Source organism: Sminthopsis crassicaudata, chromosome 4 (genome assembly GCF_048593235.1).
Source record: "Sminthopsis crassicaudata isolate SCR6 chromosome 4, ASM4859323v1, whole genome shotgun sequence".
NCBI lineage: Eukaryota > Metazoa > Chordata > Mammalia > Dasyuromorphia > Dasyuridae > Sminthopsis > Sminthopsis crassicaudata.
In genome coordinates this window covers 350141073-350162331 of record NC_133620.1, presented here as the reverse complement: position 1 = coordinate 350162331, position 21259 = coordinate 350141073, and the positions used below count along the sequence as shown (strand labels likewise).

The 21259-nt window shown below is 34.8% G+C and overlaps 1 protein-coding gene across 1 annotated transcript in view; it reads left to right on the top strand.

Annotated features, from left to right (window-relative positions):
- The first annotated feature begins 486 nt into the window (after positions 1-486).
- Positions 487-21259, top strand: part of MED1 (mediator complex subunit 1) — a 31605-nt gene continuing 10832 nt past the window's right edge. The window contains 10 exon segments of the mRNA XM_074261368.1: positions 487-797; positions 10670-10776; positions 11350-11428; positions 12562-12616; positions 12740-12872; positions 13555-13583; positions 16907-16978; positions 18141-18215; positions 18733-18806; positions 19189-19278. Coding sequence (XP_074117469.1) covers positions 773-797; positions 10670-10776; positions 11350-11428; positions 12562-12616; positions 12740-12872; positions 13555-13583; positions 16907-16978; positions 18141-18215; positions 18733-18806; positions 19189-19278 — 739 coding nt within the window. The 5' untranslated portion in view covers positions 487-772.

The following is a 21259-nucleotide window of genomic DNA, read 5'->3' as shown; positions in this document are numbered from 1 at the left end:
CTGATTGCTCTAATCTAGATGTTTTCATTTCTGCAACGCCAAAGCATTGGACTGAATCATCTGAAAAGTCCCTCCAAACTTTAAAACACTATCTTTAAAGTGCACCTCTCTAGTAGAGTTCGCTTCTCTGTAAAGTGGAGTCCACACTACCTACCTCACAAGGTCGCTGCATATCTTATATAAAGTACGAGGAATTCTTTGCAACCTCCAAGCCCTAAAGAACTAGGAGCGGTGAGGATAGTGAAGACAAAGGATTGCGCCTTTCGCTGACAAAAGGCTTTATTTAGTAAACTTTCTGGCTGTCTAAATTGGAAACATTTCTTCAGGCGCTTACTTTCCCAAACGCACAGAATTTAAAGTCCCAGGACACTGGCCCAAAGCACCAATGGCAAAAGCCATCCATCCACAGTCCTCCAGAAAGCGGAAGAGGAACTCGGCGAAATCTCGAGAACCACTTGCCGCGAGCTTTGCTTGCAGGGTCCTTTCACACCAGGCACGCATTATTTACGTACGCACGGCCTTACGCCGGCTCCCCACTGCTCTCGCGAGCTTTGGAAAGGATCCGTTGGGGAAGATGGCGGCGGCCGCGGGCACCCTTCAACTTTTGCCGCCGGCGGCTTCGGACTGAGCCTCCCGGAGGCGGGGGGCGGAGCGGGCGGCCCCGGAGCCCAGCGCCCCGGGAAGCCTGAGGCAGCTCAGCCCCCCACTAGTGGGTGAGGAAGGGTGTCTCCCGTTCTGTGGCGGGCGAAGGCCTTCCCTCCCCGCCTCCGGGATGAAGGCACAGGGGGAGGCAGAAGGTGAGTGTTGGGAGTCTACAGGAGCCCGGGCCTGGACGGGCGCGTAGATTTGGGCTTGGGGTGCGGAGGGAAGGGGGTGGGTCCCCTGCAGTTGGGCAAAGTCCATGCTGTGCTTGGAGGATAGAATACGCTGTCTGCTCTGCTGCTGGGCCAGGCGGGAGGTCGCGAGGGGAGTGGCTGCTCATTTGTGGTCTCAGGGACCCCCAATTCTGTTCTGACTTCAATCTCTGTCTGGAAAACTCGGGTAAACTCTTCGTGAAGGGAACGCAGAAGGGCATCGTGGGTATACGAGAAACACCAGAAAGATGCCAGACGCTCACAACAGCCATACAAGTAGAAACAATTATGCCGAGAAAGGGGCTACCTTGTAACTAGAACAGTCATCCGGTCCAATGTGGGATTCATTGCTTCTCTTTCGCGGGGGGAGGGAAGCACAGCTATGTAAGTAGCAGGAATAATAGTGCTTTAGAGTTTGCAAAGCACTTAATCGTCACAAAAATCCTGGGAGGTACGTTGTTAATATTTCCATTTTTAGACAAGAAACTGAGGCGAACGTTTGTAAAGCTTGTATACATAGATTTTCTCATTTTATCCTCAAAACAATCCTGTGAGCTATTATCTTCATTTTACAGAAGAAGCAGCTGAATTTAAGGCAGATTAACTTGTCCAGGGTTATCCAACTAGTGAGACAAGATTTGAACTTAGGTCTTCCTGACTCCCTTTTTCAGTGCTTTATTCACTATAAGTTATTTTAGCTACCTATTATTATTATTACACTTTGTTTTGATATAGTGGATACTTTCCAACAAATATTCAGATTCTCCTACTACTTTCCCCTCCCCTCTCAGTGAGTTCCTCCTCCACTCTTCCCCTTGCCTTGACATTCCTCCTCCCACAATCTCTCCTCCATTTATGGTTGAATCCAGTCCACAGTGCCTTTTCTCATTACTTTGTATTGTTTTGTATTTGCTTGTGTTGTTTCCTTATATTAGAAAATAATAAACTCATTGAGATTAGGAATTGTTTCTGTTTAATCTTGTTTCCTTTTGTCTTCCCAAGTCTCTAGCACTGGGATGTTGGATCAAATTACAAATTATGTTCTCTCAAAACCAACTTGTAATAGCATGTTCTTCCCCAAACCATGTAATGTAGATGGTATCATTATCTTCCCTTAAAAGAAACATATGTCCTAGGGGAATGCAATCCTTAAAAGCAGAAAGATCTGAGTTCAAGTCCCATCTCTTAGTCATATTGATGGTGTGACCCAGGGCCAATCATTTCATTCTTTTAGTGTTTCAGGCAACCACAAGAGTTATACTAACTTGAATTAATAGAGGGAATTTTCTCTTCTGGGAGTTCCTTTTATCAATGAGATCACTAATCCAATCCCTGTCCTTTTACTGATGAGGGAACTTAGGCTGAAAGGGATTACTATGATTTTAAGTGCATGCCTTTCTGAAATCCAGCATTCCAACATAGTGTCACAGCTTCTTGAGAGATAAGACACAGATACTGTTTACAATTTAATGAGAGGAAAAGCCAAGTATACAGCTCTGATATAAGGTCTAGTGAGATTTAATTCCACAAGTACTGGCTAAGAACATAATATTTATTAAAGCAATGTGTTAGGTACTTTGTATGTAGATACAAAATGAAACAGTAATTCTACTGGAAGAAACTATAAATATATATAATACATAAGTGCAAAATATATAAAAATAATGATGGGGGAAGGGGAGCAGGAAATCACAGCTTCATGTAGTGAGGTGTCAATTAAGCTGAATTTTGAGCTAGAGATTCCAAGAAGCAGTAGTAAGAAACGAGCACATTTCAGACATAGAAAGGAGTGTTAACATCCTGTGCAATGTATGAAGAGGAATATGATGATAACAGTCTGTTGAAAATATGCTAAAGACAAGACATTAAATGTCCTGGAAACAATAGGGAGCCATTGAACCGTCTTGGTCAGGAGTGTGACATAATCAAACCTGTGCTTTTGGACTGTTTGGAGGTTGTATAGCGGATGTATTGGAGAGAAAAGAGATTGAAAATAGGAATATTTAGTTAAGCTATTGCAGTGGTCCAGGTTAGAGGTAGTGAGAGCCTGAATCTATTGATCAGCAGGTATTCATTAAGTGCTACTGTGTGCCAGGCACTGTGTTAAATACTAGAGATTTAAAAGGAACATCAAAACATTTAATATCCTCAAAGAGCTGAATTAGTGAAGAGAAGAGGACAAATGGGGAAAATATAGACAAAGTTGGAAATACATGGCAGCTGGCTTAAGATGTGTTTTGAAGGAGAGCAAAATCAAGAATGATGCCAAGTTTGGGAAATTGATTATTATAGAAGACTTATTGTGCTCTTGGCAGAAACAGGGAAGTTGGGAGAAGTTGGGTTTTTAGGGGAGAACATGAGTTCTGTTTTGGACTTGTTAATAAATGCACAAGAGAGATCCAGGCAAAATGTAGTAAGAAATTTGAAAAGGTGTACACTTTTCACTCAGAACAGAGAGTTGAGAGGAGAGAAAATGCCATGAATGAACTGGCAGATGAGATCTTTAAGAGTGATGTTGGGGCAAATTAATTCCAAGTATAGTAGATGGCATGAACTAAAAGCATGAAAATAGAAGAGTTCAAGGTGGATGATGTATAATGAGAGATAGAAAGTAGTTGAGTTTTGCTGAAATATAAAATTTGTGAAAAATCATACTTCAATAGCATTAACTAAATTACTGAAAGTGCTTTAATACTTAGGTAATTTTCTCTCCTCCATAACTGAATAGCACAGGTACCTTCCTAAATATTTGGAATAAGTGGGAGGTCAACTTGAGAATGAAGAATTGAGGGTTTGTTTGTTTGTTTTGTGTGTGTGTGTGTGTGTGTGTGTGTGTGTGTGTGTTTTGTTGAGGCGGTTGAGGTTAAATGACTTGTCCAGGGTCACACAGCTAGGTGGTGATAAGTTCTGAGGCCAAATTTGAACTGAGTCAGAGTATGCTATTACTTGTTTTAGGCTAGGGATTTGGCTGTAATATTCCTGGGAGTTTTCGTTTTGGGGTCTCTTTCAGGAGATGATCAGTAGATTTTTTTCAATTTCTATTTTACCCTTTGCTTCTAGAATATCAGGACAATTTTCCTTGATAATTTCTTGAAAAATGATGTCCAGGTTCCTTTTTTTGGTCATGACTTTCAGGTAGACCAATAATTTTAAAATTCTCTCCTGGAACTAATTTTCAGGTCAGTTGTTTTTCCAGTGAGATATTTCACAGTTTTTTCCCCCTTCCTCTTCCCCTTCCCCTTTTCTTTTCCCTTCTTTCCCTTTCCTTTTGCTTTATTGTATCTTGAGTTCTCATAAAGTCATGAGTTTCCATTTGCTCATTTCTATTTTTTAAGAAAGTATTTTCCTCAGTGAGCTTTTGTACCTCCTTTCCCAATTGGTCAATTTTGCTTTTTAAGGCATTCTTCTCATTAGCTTTTTTTGCATTTCCTTTTGCACCTCTCTTAATCCAGTTTTTCCTCTCTTTTCTTACTTGATTTTCAAAATCCCTTTTGAACTCTTCCATATCCTGAGCCCAATTTCTTATTTTTTTTGGAGGCTTTGGATGTAGGAGCTTTGACTTTTATCATCTTCTGAGTGTGTTTTGATCTTTCTTGTCACTATAATAACTTTAAATGGTCAGAAATTGTTTTGTTGTCTACTTATTTTTTGTTAAAGTAGAGGTTTGTTTCTAGGGTGGAAGGTGCATTGCCTCAAGCTTTAAGGGGTTTTGTGCACCTGTTTTCAGATGTCCTTCCAGGACTTGTGCCTTGAAGCTGTTATAAGTGTCCCTGCCTGTAAGTAGCTGTAAGATCTCTGAATCATCATAGTATTGCTTTGCTGGTGCTTGGATCCTGGGATTGGGGACCCTGCACTGGGATGGCACAATAGACTCCCATCCTGTTGTCACAGATACTCTCCACTGACCTTCTGAGTCTTCCCTGGTATTCCTAAGTTGAGAGGTCCAGAAGCCTCTAGCATTTAGAGGCACTGCCTCACTGACACTGGGATCCACCAGGGGTCAGAGCTTAGTCCAGAGATATGTTGGGGTGGCCTGCATGCTGGACTTCTTTTCTGCTGGAAAATGTTCTAGTCTTTCTTTTGGAATATTCTGATGCTTTAAAATTTGTTAAGAGTCATTATTTAAAGGAATTTGGAGAAGTTGAGTGAGTTCCTACTGTTACTCTGCCATCTTGGCTCACCCCCACACACTTGTTTTAGACTAGGATAGGTAGCCAAATGACTCATAAATCAGATGATAATGGGCTGATTAGCAATGCTAGTTTGTGAAATTTCTTTAATGTCAGGGTCAAGAATATGCTTACTTTAAATAAAAATGTTGGTTGATATTTTTTGGTTTTGTATTTATAACATATTATTGTGACATACATTCTCTTTCATCTACTAGCCAGGGTGTTCTCTTGTAACAAAAACAGCTAAACCTATACCTACACCAAATCCAATTGCATTTACAGTATTTGGCACAAAAATCTCCCTAACAAAAGGAAGGAGATATGTATCTGTGTCTCTGCTGATAAAATTGGTCATTCTAAGTATATAATATACCTTTTTAATGTCATTTGTTTATATTACTGTAGTTCATAATTAGGAAGGCCACTAAAAGTTTTTTAAAAGTACAAGGGGTATTATAGTTATAGAGATATGTTACTTGGTTATTAGTATGGAGATTAGATTGGACATTAAAGATCCTTTCTTGATTATGAGGCCCAAAGTTAGGTAATTATAGCTGGAGAAGAGAAAAATACCTTGATGAGAGAGATTATGGAGATAGAAATGATACTTGGCAACTAACTGGACACATAAGAGATGACTGAAAGGGAAAACTCAGAGACGGCACTAGACTGTCATAGTAGGAGAAAAAGGTGGTGCCATCAATAGAAATAGAGAATAAGGGAGAGTTGGAGATTGGGGAAGAGCGGAGAAATGATGTTCAGTTTTGTATATGTTGAATTTGAGGTCTTGATGGTACAGATCAAGATAACTTGCAGCCTAGGTGGAACTGGACCTGGGGGAAGCAGTGTGAGGAGGAAAGTTGGACTTAGACATAATAGTCTATGAGATCATTTTAGGGATATTGGTAATTAAAATTTTTCATCAATATTCAGGAAACTTTTTAGTTTGGGGCATAAATCTCAGGTCTCCATCTATATGAAAGCTGATATTGATTATTTTGGGAACCAGGTAAAGAAGAGGAATTTTGGGTGGAAAAGAAGAAGCAGCTTTTTTTCTGGTGAGAAGGGATAAATATAGAATCTCCTAGAAATGGATTAAATAAGTGTGGAATATTAGCTAGCTATAGAAGAATTTAGTAGTAGTAGTAGTAGTAGTAGTAGTAGTAGTAGTAGTAGTAGTAGTAGTAGTAGTAGTAGTAGTAGTAGTAGTAGTAAGTAATTTAGAAAATAGGTAATAAGATAAATTAAGGTTTTATATAGATACTGATTTCTTTTTCTTACACATCCTTTGGTCCTTCATCTTAACACAGTGATTCAAAAACTACAAAAAGGACTTATGAAAGAAAATACTATCCACATTCAGTTAAAAAAAATGATAGAATTTGAATGCAAATTGAAGCATACTTTTTAGATTTACCTTATTATTCTTGGTTTTTCCCTCCCTTTTGATCTGTTTCTTCTTTTACAACTGTGATTAATATGGATTTTTATTTATTTATTTATTTACATCATAACATATATATAACATCAAATTGCCTACAGTTTTAGGAAGAAGAGGATAAGGAAGGAGGGAGAAAAAGTTGGAATTCAGTCTTGTAAAAATGAATGCTAAAAATTATTTTGATATGTAATAGGGAGGAAAAATACTGTTTAAAAAAGAAACTTTCCCTAGTTCTCCTTAATTTTGCCTTCTCTCTGAGACTGTTTATAATTTACCCCTTTTATATTTTACTTGTACCTGATTGTATATTGTCTTCCAATTAGATTGTGAATTCCTTGAAACAGGGACTATTTTTTGTCTCTTTTTTCTCCAGAATTTAGTCAGTACTTCTCATATAGTAGATGGCTTAATAAATGCTTGTTGATTATTCATGAGCAAAGCTATAAGAGAATTTAAAAGACTGATTAAAAATATGCTTCTCTCTACCTGAAATTTTTCGGCATTAGACTTTTAACACAGCCTAAAAATAAAATCAAGTTTTGTGTAACTATAAAGGGAAGTAAAGATGTTATTTGTCTTTTTCTCGAGTTACAGTCTTGTATTGTTGACTCCTGAATATTCCCTAGGTATTTCAAACTTAATGTGTTTAAGACAATTCATCTTCCTTACCTCTTCCCCATATTCTGCCACCCCTTTCAGATATTCCTTTTCCTGTTTCTTTTGAAAACACTACCTTTGTCCCATTAGGCTCAAAACCATGTAGTCATTTTTGATTTCCTTTTCCCGCTACAGCTAATCAATTACCAAGACTTGCCAGTTTTATTTCCATAATGTCACATATACTCCCTTAACTCCACTAAAACTGCTACCACCTTAGTTCAGACCTGTCTCTCATCTGGATTTTTGTAATAGCATCTTGAAATATTATAAAAACTTTATTTGCTTCTGCTCTTTTTGTTCTCTAGTAATTGTTCCATATAGTTGCCAAAATAACATTCCCAAATCGCATCTGAAAATTCCCATACCCCTGCTTTTAACTTTAGTGACTACCTATGTTTTTGAAATAAAATACAAGCTCCTTAGCTAGGAATTTAAAGTCCTTATATTTTGGCTCCTATCTTTTAATTTTATTTCCCTTCATAATCTTTGGATTTCAGTGTAACTGGCTTACTAGCTATTCTCCCAAACACATATTCCATTTCTGTGTCATTGGATAGACAATCCTCCTGTGGAAATATACATTCTTCAAAGCTCAACTAAGGACCTATATTTTACTTGAAGTCTTCTTGCCTGACCCACTCAATTGTTAGTGCTTTCTTTCTCCTTTAATTACCCTATATTTATGTATTTGCATGCCTATTGTATTCACATACCCTCTCCTCCACAGGAGGCAACAATTATTTTTTCTGTATCTTAATATCTTGTACATAGGTATCTAATAAATATTTCTTGAATAATAAAATCTTGCATTTTACGGGACTTTGAAGTTTGCAGAACATTTTATTTACAAAAATGCTTTGAGGTAGTTGTTTATAGAATCATAAATTTAGAGCTGGAAGGAGTATTGGCCTAATACTTTTACAGATGAGTAAACTGAAGCCTAGTGAAGTTAAGTGACTTGCACAGTCACACAGGTAGTTAGCATCAGAGATAGAATTTGAACTGAGGCTCTCTGACTCCAGAGTAAGTGTTCTTTTCACTAGACCATTCTGCTTGCTATTGTAAGCATTATAATCTCCATTTTTTAGATGAGGAAATGAAGCTCTATGAAATTAAATAGCTTTCCCAAATAACTAGTAGGTATTGGAACCCACATACAAATCTTTATTTTCTCCCAAATCTCGACCATATTGTGTCTCTAAAATAATAACACATCTATTCATGTCCTTATTCTGACCTTTGGTTCCTTGATCCTTTCTTATGTTCCACCATCCATCTCTCTTACTGTTATTTTCCTTGGCTCCAAATCAATCTTTGCTTCTTTAAGTAGCTATACCTCTGGATTTCCTTGCCTTCATAACCTTCCAGTCTGGACATTTCTTATTCCTTTCTTTCCTTTCTTAAAATAAGTGTTATATGCTTATTTGGGTTCTTGTTATGTCCCTCCAGTAGGATATAAGTTTCTTGAAGGCAATGACTATAAGTCTTTATGTATTCTCAGTGTATAGGATGATGCTTTTCATATAACTGGCCTTTTATAAATTTTTTTTTTTTTTTTGGGGGGGGGAGGCTGGGGTTTAGTAACTTGCCCAGGGTCACACAGCTAGGAAGTGTTAAGTGTCTGAGACCAGATTTGAACTCTGGTCCTCCTGAATTCAAGGCTGGTGCTCTATCTACTGCGTCACCTAGCTGCCCCCCCCCCCCTTTTATAAATGTTAAGTTGACTATTTGACCCTTACCTCTCCCTTACCCCTTATTTATTGTTGTTAAATTTTATTTTCAAAGGAAGATTTGCCTTCTATTCTTCCACCTCCTTTTGTTGTACTCACCTCTTAACCGCAATGAAAAAGCAAAACAAACCAACAAAACCCAAACAACTGCAGCAACAAAACCCCCAAAATCTTTATCACAAACGTGATATAATAAAAGCAAAACAAATTCTTGCATGGCCATATATCCAAAAATTTTGTTTCAGTTTATACCAAGCTTGTCTCAGGAGGTGAGCAAAATGTTTCATTATGTGGTCATTTTGTTGATAAAAATTGTTAAGTTTTTCAGAGTTGTTTGTAACGTGGCTATTGTATCAATTATTCTCCAGGTTCTGAGCCCTAATATCTTAAAAGTTTCTCCATTTGGTTGAAAACAATCAGCTCTAGGGTATATCATGTAGCATATTTATATATTTATAATTCTCTAATGTAATCATATAATATATCATGGTGTTATGTGTTTCTCTTACTCCTTTTCTAAACTATAAGCTTTATGAGGCAGAAACTATGTTATATCTTCTTTAGGGATTAGAACTGTAGTCTGCAATTAGGAGTATATTATAAATGTTTTTGAATTTTGCCCAAATGCTAACTAGACTGAAAGTCATATTCAGATTTATGACATAAATTTGCCACAAGAGAATCCTTAGAACTGATGTAGATTTTAGTTACCAAATTATTTACAAGTTTTGATAGTATGAAATCGAGGTGACCTTCTGCTTATTCTCTTTATTTGGTTGGACTGCATTGCAGCTCAGTTATAACTTCCTTAGTTATGGTCATCAATTTGTGCATCTTTGTAACACTGAACATATTTTATTTTAAATAGTCTTTTTGAGATTCATTTACTGACTTTGCTTTTTTTTTTTTTTTTTGGTCTCACAAATACATGATGTTAGATAAGCAGGATCAGGTATCAATAAGACTATCTAATCTGCATGTTAGGCAGTTCATCAAAAGGCTTTTTAGTTGGGTTTGCTTATAATCAAGCATTGATATTGTGTTTTTTTTTTTATTAATTTTATAATTATAACATTTTTTACAACATTATCCCTTGTACTCCCTTCTGTTCCAAATTTTCCCCTACTTCTCTCCACACCCTCCCCTAGATGGCAGGCATTCCCATACATATTAAATATGATATACTATATCCTAGGTACAATATATATGTGCAGAATTTTGTTGTTGTTGTTGATGTGGTTGCAAAGGGAGAATTGGATTCGGAAGGTAAAAATAATCTGGGGAGAAAAACAAAAAATGCTGCCAGTTTACACTCATTTCCCAATGTTCCTTTTCTGGGTATAGCTAATTCTGTCCATCATTGATCAATTGGAATTGGATTAGCTCTTCTCTATGTTGAAGATATCCACTTCCATCAGAATACATTCTCATACAGTATCATTGTTGAAGTGTATAATGATCTCCTAGTTCTGCTCGTTTCACTCATCATCAGTTGATATCAGTCTCTCCAAGCCTCTCTGTATTCATCTGTTGATCATTTCTTATAGAACAATAATATTCTATAACATTCATATACCATAATTTACCCAATCATTCTCCAATTGATGGGCATCCGTTCATTTTCCACTTTCTAGCCACTACAAACAGGGCTGCCACAAACATTTTGGCACATACAGGTCCCTTTCCCTTCTTTAGTATTTCCTTGGGAAGCATTGATATTGTTGACATGACTAAATATTTTGCAAGAAAAGAAAGCGTATTAGATCATGGTATAAATAAGATTTCCTAATAATATCTCTGTTTATATTGTAGAGGCCGAGAAACTGACTAAGATGAGTTCCCTTTTGGAAAGACTCCATGCAAAATTTAATCAAAACAGACCTTGGAGTGAAACCTTTAAGCTCATTCGTCAAGTTACGGTAAGGGGGTTGAAAATTTGTGTTTTGCTAAAAGATGCTTTAACAGATTACTTTAACAGATTACTTGGAAAATCATGGAATCATGAATTCATTCAAACTTTTATTTTTCATGAAATGCCTTCTGCAGTTTTCTTTAAATTTATTATACTATATAATCTTTATACTATTGCTCAACTTCAGAGATCCAGCTTTGAGGGGGTTATGGAGTTCATTTAGTTTCAGTGTTTAAAAAATTCAGCATCTTATAAGACAACTTGATATAGATTTATTGCTGTAACAGGAAAGATGAATAATTAGTGCCTTAAGTGCTTTGCTTTGCTAACCATTTATCAGCTACAATCTTACAAAGTATGGTTACATACTATATATGCTAATATTGTACTTGACTTTAGAGTAAATACCATGGGTTACAGTCTAGTAGCAGAGTATTGGGTAGGGACTGGTCTTGCCTATGCTATATAATGTCTATGAAGTCTCATATAAAAACCAGTTTTTCTTATAATAGTGAGATTTTTCTATAATTTAGTGGTTACCAGTAAGATTAATTCACTATTTTCTTTTCCTTTTATATAGGAAAAGCGGGTTGTGATGAGTACTGGTGGGCACCAGTATTTGGTTAGCTGTTTGGAGACCTTGCAGAAAGCACTCAAAGGTTTGTCTATACCCTTCAAATAAATAACCCTTGCCCTACCTTCAGATATTATATGATACAGGAGAGACAAGAAAGCTTAATGGAAAGAGCTTCATACTTTGGAGTCAGAAGAAACCTAGATCCGACTCCTAACTCTAATACTTTTTGGCTTGGTGACCCACTTGAATCTCAGTTTCCTCATCTGTCAGTCAAAGATAATGCCTATAGTACTGAGCCTACCTCATTTATCTCTTATTGTGAGGCCCAAATGAAGTAACATATGGCAAGCATTTTGTAATACTTAAAGCATTCTATCAAGGTCAGTTTCTTATAATTTGCACTAAAAAGACAAATTCATGTTTTTTGACTTCTAGATGTGACTAAGCCTAAAACAATTAAATGTGAAAAACTGGTTAAATTTTGTAAGCCTCTCCTTTTAGCCCTAATTTTTAATGACAGTGACTAAAAAGAGCAATGGTAAGAATTAAATGTGAATTACTTGGATTAGGCCTTTGTGTTCTTTTTATAATGAATAACTTGTTACTTTAGAAGTAAAACAAACAACAATGAACACTTTCATTGAAATTTTTTATTATTAATGGACAATATTTATAGGAAAATAATCAAAAGATTTAAAATGAATTCAGATACCTATTATATTCTTCATTTTCAGACATTTTGACTTGTCACCAGTAAGACTAGATCAGCTGAACTGTTTATTCTTTCTGTGTTTGATGTTGCTCCCCCCCCCCCCTTTTTTTTTTTTTAATACTATCAGAAAAAATGTTTGGAGTCTTTTAATTAAAATATAATTTTCCTCAAATCACCATATTATATTACATCTATATACCATATACATATAACAATATATATTGTTGCTATATTATCTTAGAATGATGAAAGTTGGGATGGAGAAGTTAAGTTTTCGAATAGATATTACTTGTTTTAACCCTGGTTAGAACTAGCTTTTCTGCAGATCTTGCTGCTACTCCCATGACTATGAAACTTAGCATCAGTTTTACTTGCCACATGGACATGTTTTGGAGGGTCATCTAGATGGCTGACAGTGATCCACTGTTAAGGAGTATATAGCAATGTGCTAATTAGTTTGACTTTGAACCTTCTTGATGAAAGTAATTTTCTCCTTTTTTTAGTGACATCTTTGCCAGCAATGACTGACCGTTTGGAGTCTATAGCAAGACAAAATGCGTAAGTCATTTTATAATTATAGATATAGAAACATTTTAAGTCATTGTTGACTTTGGTGGTGGGAGTAATGAGTTCCTCATTTATTTTTTAATAATTATTTTTTATTTGTTTGGTTCTCATCAGACTGGGCTCTCATCTTAGTGCCAATGGTACCGAATGTTACATCACATCAGATATGTTCTATGTGGAAGTGCAGTTAGATCCTACAGGGCATCTTTCTGATGTCAAAGTAGCTCATCATGGAGAGAATCCTGTGGTATGTGCTCCTTAGATTTCTTTGGAAACTGTTAGATTTAAACAGGGAGAGAAACTAAAGGTAGACTGTTGATAATTCTTAGTATTTTACTGACTTAGGCTCAGGTATTTAATGAGCCACTGTGAGTCCCTTTTTGGTTCCTGTATTCCTTTCCTTTCAAGTAACTTTCTATATCCTATAAAATATGAAATGAATACTAGGGTTTGTCATATTTATACAAAGAAAGAGATTGTTATTTCATTAAGAGAAATTAGTTCTATGACAGGCTTCTCATACTAACTATGAATATGCAGAGGCTTGGACCCTAGATTGTTAACCCTTGGATTAAATAATTTGACTTGATTGACTGTTGTGTTTTATTCTATGATATAGCTTGTTATTACATGGAATTTAATATGAAAAGCTCTAATATGAATTTCAATTCAAAGTGAAAAAGTAGAAATATCAGGTAGTGACCCTGACATATCTTCCCCCCATCTTACCCAACCCCCAGTGATGCTTCCTTTTTTAAACTAGTTACTATGTTTGCATTGATTTCCAGAATCCTTATTGGATTGTCTTTTAGAAAGGGATCTTTTCATTTAAGGCTTTTACTATAAGATATTCTGGGAAAAGAGGGGAGAAACTAAATGTTCAAAAATATTGTGCTTAGATTTAAAAAAAAACTCTCATTTGTTTTCAGAGCTGTCCTGAGCTAGTGCAACAACTGAGGTGAGAAAGTGTTATTTAAATTACTTGATTCTTTTCTCTGTTCGGTCTCTGTAGAAAAAAAAAAAAAAAACTTTTGTTAGATTTTCAGTGTCTTTGCTTAAAATTTCATAATAGCTTTCTAAGTTACTTAACTTTTTATATTTTGGTCTAACTTACTGATGTGAACTCTGCAGTGAAAAAAAATATCTGGAATATAATCACTACATGATGGAATATTTAGAGAAATATCCAAGTAACATGAAGAAAATCTTCCAAAGCTTTCATTTTTAGAAAGGCACTTTTTTGTTAGTCTTTGACACAATTTGTTTATATACGTCTGTAAGGCCCAAGTTGGGAACATTTTCCCCTTTGGCAAAACTGCTTGTTTAAGTGCTTTTATCTCATTGGCACATTTCTTTTCCCTTCTTCTGTCCAATCATGAAATTCCTGCTCAAGAGAGTTATATGGAGAATAAATGTGTTAACTTGTCTTCCAGACAACTTTGTTATTTGTATTTAGAAGAATATTTTATTGCTTAAAGCAAACTTTTAAGTTTGTTCAAAGATTCTAGGAAGAAGGATTCTCAAAAAATTTTTATATTTCACATCAAAATCTAAACCTTCAGAATCTTACACGAATGTGTCTTGGAATGCATGTTAACAGAATAAATTAAATTTTAAATCTTAAGCTTGGAAGTTTTAAAGATTCTGGTAAAACTATAATCAGAATATACCTATTTGATATTAACATGAATAAAGTGGAAGTCATTTTCTGTGTTTTGGATTGAAATCTTTTTTTAATGAATTTTTTTGTTTTCATATCACTTTTATTTTCCTTCTTCCCTACCCAGTGAGCCATTTCTTGTGATAAAGAATAAAAAAGGGGAGAAGGGGAACAAAAGCAATTTTAAAAACTAATCAACATATTAGGTGAATCTTAGAGTATTTGAATTATTTCATATTCTTAGTCCCTTACCCTCTGTAAAGAATAGTATGCTATTGACTTCTCCTGCCAAAGTCTTAATACTAACAGGAAAGTGAAGTAGAAATTTTTATTTTTTTGTTTTTGTACATATCAATGCATTGTTATCTATCTAATGCATATGCATTAGATATTTTGGTTGGTTTTATTTTAACTCTTTCCCCATCTTGTTACAAGGAATATTATCTTTATTTGGTTCATGGTATACTTAATTTATGCTGTCTTCATCATTAGAGTGTAAGCTTCTTGAGAACAAGGATTGTTTGAATTTGGTCCCTAGGATATATTAGGTGCTTCATAAATGCTTACCGATTGTTTGAAAGGCTCACAGGGAAGAGGAATCTGGAAGGATAAAAAATGCTGGAAATTTAGGTATTATAGAAATAAGACATCTGAGTCTTGATGATCCTATGAAACTATATCATGCCAATGCTGTCCATGGGGTTTTCTGGAAAGGATGCCATTTCCTTCTCTAGAGGCAATCAGGTTAATTGACTTGCCCAGGGTCACACAACTATTAAGTGCCTAGGGCCCTATTTGAACTCGGATCTTCTAGACTCCAGGCCCAGTGCTCTATATGCTGAGCTGCATATTGTCTAACTTCCTCTTTTGATTCTACCTCGTCCTCCCTTTATATAAGGCTATATCCATCATGCTTTCACTGCATCCAAGGCCATTTCCATTCATCCTGATCTATCTCTTGCCATTGGACTCAGATGGCTCTGGAGGGGAAAGTGAGGCAGGTGCCCTTGCACAGACTTCTCTCAATTAAATCCAATTCACTTGCATATCATAGTTTCACTTCTCTGATGACATGGTCAAACAAGCCACTCATCATAACAAAGAATTTTGTTATCAGTAAAATTTCATTTTGAAATTAAAGCAAAACTTTGATGTAAAACAATAAAAACAAACAATGTATTGATTAAAACATTAGTATTCTGAAATCTGTCTTTAACTTTAGCATAGTAATAATACTATATTAATATTAAAAATAACATTTCTATAACTTATCTTCTATAATGCTCAGAACAGTCTTAAGATATAGATATTGTTATTTTCCTTATTTTACAGATGAGGAAACTGAGGCAGACAGTAACTAACTGACTTGCTCAAATGACATAGCTAGTAAGTTGCTGAGGTAGGATTTGAATTCAGGTCTTTTCCCAAAACCAGGTCTAGCACTCTAATCACTGTACCATCTAGATGCCTCTCAATTAAATATTCTGTTAACACTTGGAATTTATTTACTTAAGTATATATATATATCAGCATAGCATACTAATTAGAAATAAATTTTTTAACCTTTGTCCAAGGAGAAAGATTGGTGTTTTCATGATGGTATATATAATGCAACTAGAGTCTAGTTTTTTTTTTTTTTTTTTTATTCATTTTTCCAAATTATCCCCTCCCTCCCTCCACTCCCTCCCCCCGATGACAGGTAATCCCATACATTTTACATATGTTACAATATAACCTAGATACAATATATGTGTGTAAATACCTTTTTCTTGTTGCACATTAATTATTAGCTTCCGAAGGTATAAGTAACCTGGGTAGATAGACAGTAGTGCTAACAATTTACATTCGCTTCCCAGTGTTCCTTCTCTGGGTATAGTTATTTCTGTCCATCATTGATCAACTGGAAGTGAGTTGGATCTTCTTTATGTTGAAGATTTCCAGTTCCATCAGAATACATCCTCATACAGTATTGTTGTTGAAGTGTACAGTGATCTTCTGGTTCTGCTCATTTCACCCAGCAACAGTTGATTTAAGTCTCTCCAAGCCTCTCTGTATTCCTCCTGCTGGTCATTTCTTACAGAGCAATAATATTCCATAACCTTCATATACCACAATTTACCCAACCATTCTCCAATTGATGGACATCCATTCAACTTCCAGTTTTTAGCTACAACAAAAAGAGCTGCCACAAACATTTTGGCACATACAGGTCCCTTTCCACTCTTTAGTATTTCTTTGGGATATAATCCCAATAACAGCAATGCTGGGTTAGTTTTGGTTTTATAGAAGGCAAATTAGGGGGTAAAGTTGAGAACAGGGGAATGTGACCTATATTCAGACAAGTAAGTCATCCTCATTATGTGAATCAGTCAAGGTCTTTTCAGTTTTTTTCTGCTTTCTTTTAACTATTTGTTACCTTAAGCATAATAATGAGTCAGGGCAGGGGAAAAAGGGGAAACAAATTCTTGAACTTTGTTATTTAGCAAATATAATAAATTTGGTGTGGAAAGAGATCAAAATAAATGACTGAAATGAGAACTTCAGATGCAGTTGCTTTACAATGAATAATTATCAGAGTTTAATTTTTGTCCAAGTTTTCACTGAATATTTCTGTCCTATAGGGAGAAAAATTTTGATGAATTCTCCAAGCATCTTAAAGGCCTTGTTAATCTATATAAACTTCCAGGGGACAAGTAAGTTTTTTGTTTTTTTTTTTCCTTTTTGGGGGGTTAAAAAACATTATTGTATTATAAGTCATTGTTGGAAGTTTTGAGTGTTAACATTTTTGTGCTAAGAAATTGCTAGAGTTATCTGTGAGCCAATCCATTTTACTATTTTTATCCATGTTGAAATTTTGAAAATAGAGCCAACAGAAATCTAAAGCTAAATTTAAAAGTCTGTAGAGCTGATTATAAAGGCAGAAGGATGAGTGATTATAATGCTTGTTATTGCATTATCAGTTTAGCATATTGAACATGAAAAATAAATATTGTGAAACTAGAATATCGGTTTCATTAAATAGCCTGATCTAGATTCTGTCAAACGAACTTGCTACTTTGGTGTCTGGGTTTCGATCCATTAATCTGAAATTAAAAAATCAACTTTAGTGAATCAAACTGAAACACCTTTCAGGTGTTTAAGAAATGTTTCCAATGTATTCATTTTCCCTTCTTAACTTTCTGGCCATGTACACATAAGTAATGGAAATAATTTATTTTTTAAAATGTATTTTATTGATATCTTGTTTTTTTCTTGTCATTTGCATTTCCATAATATTCCTTCTACATCCCCTCAAGAGTAATTTCTTATTAACAAAGAAAAAAAAAAAAGGAGAGAAAGTTCAGCAATAGTGACAAATCTAACTGGTGTCTAACATCCAGTGTTCTACACTCTCCCCCCTCTTCCAGGAAGCAGGGAAGATGGTGTCTTATGTCTTCTTACAGACCAAGTGTGGTTAATTAAAATTTGTAGCATTCATTTTCTCTTTTGTTCTCATTGTTCTTTTTTTATTTGTTGTCCTAATATATAGTTTTTCTCATTTTTCTTTACATTGTGTTAGTTCAAACTATTAAGTATTCTTATATTTCTCTATGTTCATCATATTCATCAATTTGATGGGAAATATACTTTATTTTCAATTCTTTGTTACTGCAGAAGTGTTACTATAAATATTTTGGTGTATGTTACATTGTTTTTATTAACTGACTTCCCTGGGTAGTTGATTGATAGTGGATTCTTTGGGTCACAGAATATGGACATTTCAGTGACTTTCTTTGCATTATTCCAAATTGATGTTCATAATTTCATGCCAACAGTTATTTTGCCTTTTTTTTTCCCCCCCAATTCTCTCTCCAGCAAATTAAAGACTAAAATGTACTTGGCTCTCCAATCCCTAGAACAAGATCTATCCAAAATGGCACTTATGTACTGGTAAGATTGGCTAAAGCCGCAATCACTTTTTATATATAGGATAGTGGTTCTTAAATTTTATTATTCTCTCATTTCCAAACAACATAATACATCTGTTGCGAAAGTGAGGATCTTTTGCCACATAGTACTGCTCATACCTGATGATTATTTCTGTATTATTCTTCTTAGTTAATATAAAAATAAATAAATAAAATTAAAAAAAATAAAATTCTATCAATAGAATAAAAATATTCCAAATAAAAAAAATTCCATGGCTTTTATTCTCTTTAGTACCTTCCCCTGCCAGGGTTGACCTCCCCCATTTAGAGAAATACTATGGTAGTCTCTAAATCTTTTGTTGACTAAAATTCTTATTAACATTGTATATTAAAATAGATAATTACCTTGAGTAGATAGTGACTTAGGTCTATTCCTTGCACAATTTTAGTTAAAAGTTTTCGAAGGGAACACTTAACACAATATTGATAAGGAAAATTAATGCTCACTTATGGTAAAACTTAAAACTTTTGTATTCTAGGAAAGCTACCAATGCAAGTCCACTAGACAAGATACTTCATGGCAGTGTTGGATATCTCACCCCAAGGAGTGGGGGTATGTTACTGTATTTTGCTTATTTTGAAAAATGGATATCTTTAGGTGACTAGTCACTTTATCTCAATTTTATCAAAACACACAGTAGTTGAAAGTTACTGATTTTTTTTTTTTTTTTTAATTCAATGTATTTTTTTTTTTACTAACTTTCCAATCTTGACTGGAAAGTTTAGAATGGTTTCTTATTCTTGAATTCATGACCTATAGAGCTGTTTATAAAACGTAATTTATGAAATATCATGAATTATTTTGGAGAGTGAATCACTATATATGAAACTTTTTTCTTGGATTATTTTTCATAGGGACATGAATTTTTTTTGATGAAGTAATTTACCTGAATTACAGCTCTTACTTAGACAAAAACTAATTTTAATTTCCATAGGTCACTTGATGAATTTGAAGTACTATGCCTCTCCTTATGATCTATTAGAAGATAAGACAGCAACCCCAATTATTTTGCATGAAAATAATGGTAAGTTGCCTTTTTATAGGAAGGTTTATAGATCAATCAGTATTACAGTTTTAAAGGTGGGATAGATTTTAGAGGCCAGGTGGTTGAACAATTTCATTTTACAAATGAGGCAGTTGAGCCTTGCAGAAGTTGTCATTTTTACATATTGATACAGCTTAGTATCAGAGGCAGGATTTAAACTCAGGTTTTCTTGACTCCAAGATCAGTACCCCCATCAGATATTCAGTGCTGCTTCTTAAAGCACTTAGCAAAAATAGGAATTTGAGGTCATTCCATATTATTCAGTTGAAATGTGATAAAAGTGTTAGATCACTTTTATTTACTTTTTATCTCCTTGTTAATTCTCTACCATATACTTGGAAAAACATCAAGCATGAATATTTACATATATTAAAAGCAGAAAGCTGATAGGTAAAATCTTGAATCTCATAGCTTTTTAAATTATATATTAAAATTAATTCACTAATGCCAACACTTTTGTCTTGTTTATGTCCCTTTCTAAACCTTTTTGCTCTCATTTTCTTTTAGAGTTTGCAATATGGTATGTTTTTCTGAAGACTTATTTATAGATTATTATACTGGGCCCTTTTTTTCTTTTTAGAAATTATGGGTAGTTTTTTTTTTTTTTTTTTTTTTTTTTTTATTTCTTGCATTTGTGACTTAAGTTCTCCTGGGTTACTTATAATCCTTAAGTTATTTTTGTGCATTCTGCCTTTGGAATCAGTATATTTTACTTGTATATAAATCATGTTTTCTTTTTAACATTATTGCTTTTTGCTTCTTTTCTTCAGTTGTCTTTTACTTTTCTTTATTTGCATTCCCAATCAGTAATTCTCTCTTTTGTCTGGAAGACATGAATTTAAACCCAACCTCAGTTACTACTAAGTACCTATATGATCCTGGGAAAGTCATTTTATCCTCTGTTTGACTCAATTTTCTTGTTTGTTAAATAATAAAACTCATTTCCCAGAATTGTTGTTGATCAGTGAGATAATAATTGTAAAGCACTTAGTATATACAGATGGCCGTTATTAGCTATGGTGTGATAAAATTTGCCACAGTGGAGTGGTTTTTCTATTATGCCAAATATTTCTTTTGATCAGTCCACGAATTTTGCTTTTACAATTCTTATTTATTTTTTCATCCAATAAAGAACAACCTACTCTGGTTCCATATTATCTTAGTCTTTATTAATTTTCATTGTCTTATTTATATATGGGAGACTCTACTTTTTAACTGATGTGAAGGCCATATTCATCTCTCTATTATTAATATTTCCTTTGCTTTGATATGCTTAAGCTCATAAGCATATCATAAGCTTGGGCAGCTGGGTAGCATCAGTGGATATAGTACCAGACGTAAAGTCAGAGAGATATTTAGTAGCTGTGACCCTAGGCAGATTACAATCCTATTGACCCTCAGTTTCCCCATCTGTAAAATAAGTTGGAGAAGAAAATGGCAAAATACTCCAATATCTTTGTCAAGAAAATCACACTGCGATCATGAGTCTTAGACATGACTGAACATGACAGTCGACAACACAGTCTTTGAGTTTTTTTCTCCTGAGATCTGGATCACTTTTTTTTGCCCCTTTGTTCATTGTCTTCTTCACTTTGATGATGATTTTCTTAGGGGCTGGACCTTAAAGCCATCTTAGCCTTCACTTATACTTCAATGAACCCCACTGGATGCTGAACTTATTTGCTCTGTCACAGAATAGAATGCTGCCTCACCATGGGCCTGAGCAGTCTTTTGATCTTTGGTTTTCCACTATTGGAAAGAGGCACAGGATAGAATTGAGCTCTATCCGAAGTCCTTGGGTCTCCTTGATCAGCCCTGCTGGTAGAGTGAGGAAGAGGTGCTGAATGGAATTAGTCTTCTATGTTATTGGTTCATTAAATTGTCATTATTAATTAATTATTGTATCCTAGCCCATGGAGATGATTAAAATTGCTTTATATTTTGCACATGATTCCTTTTT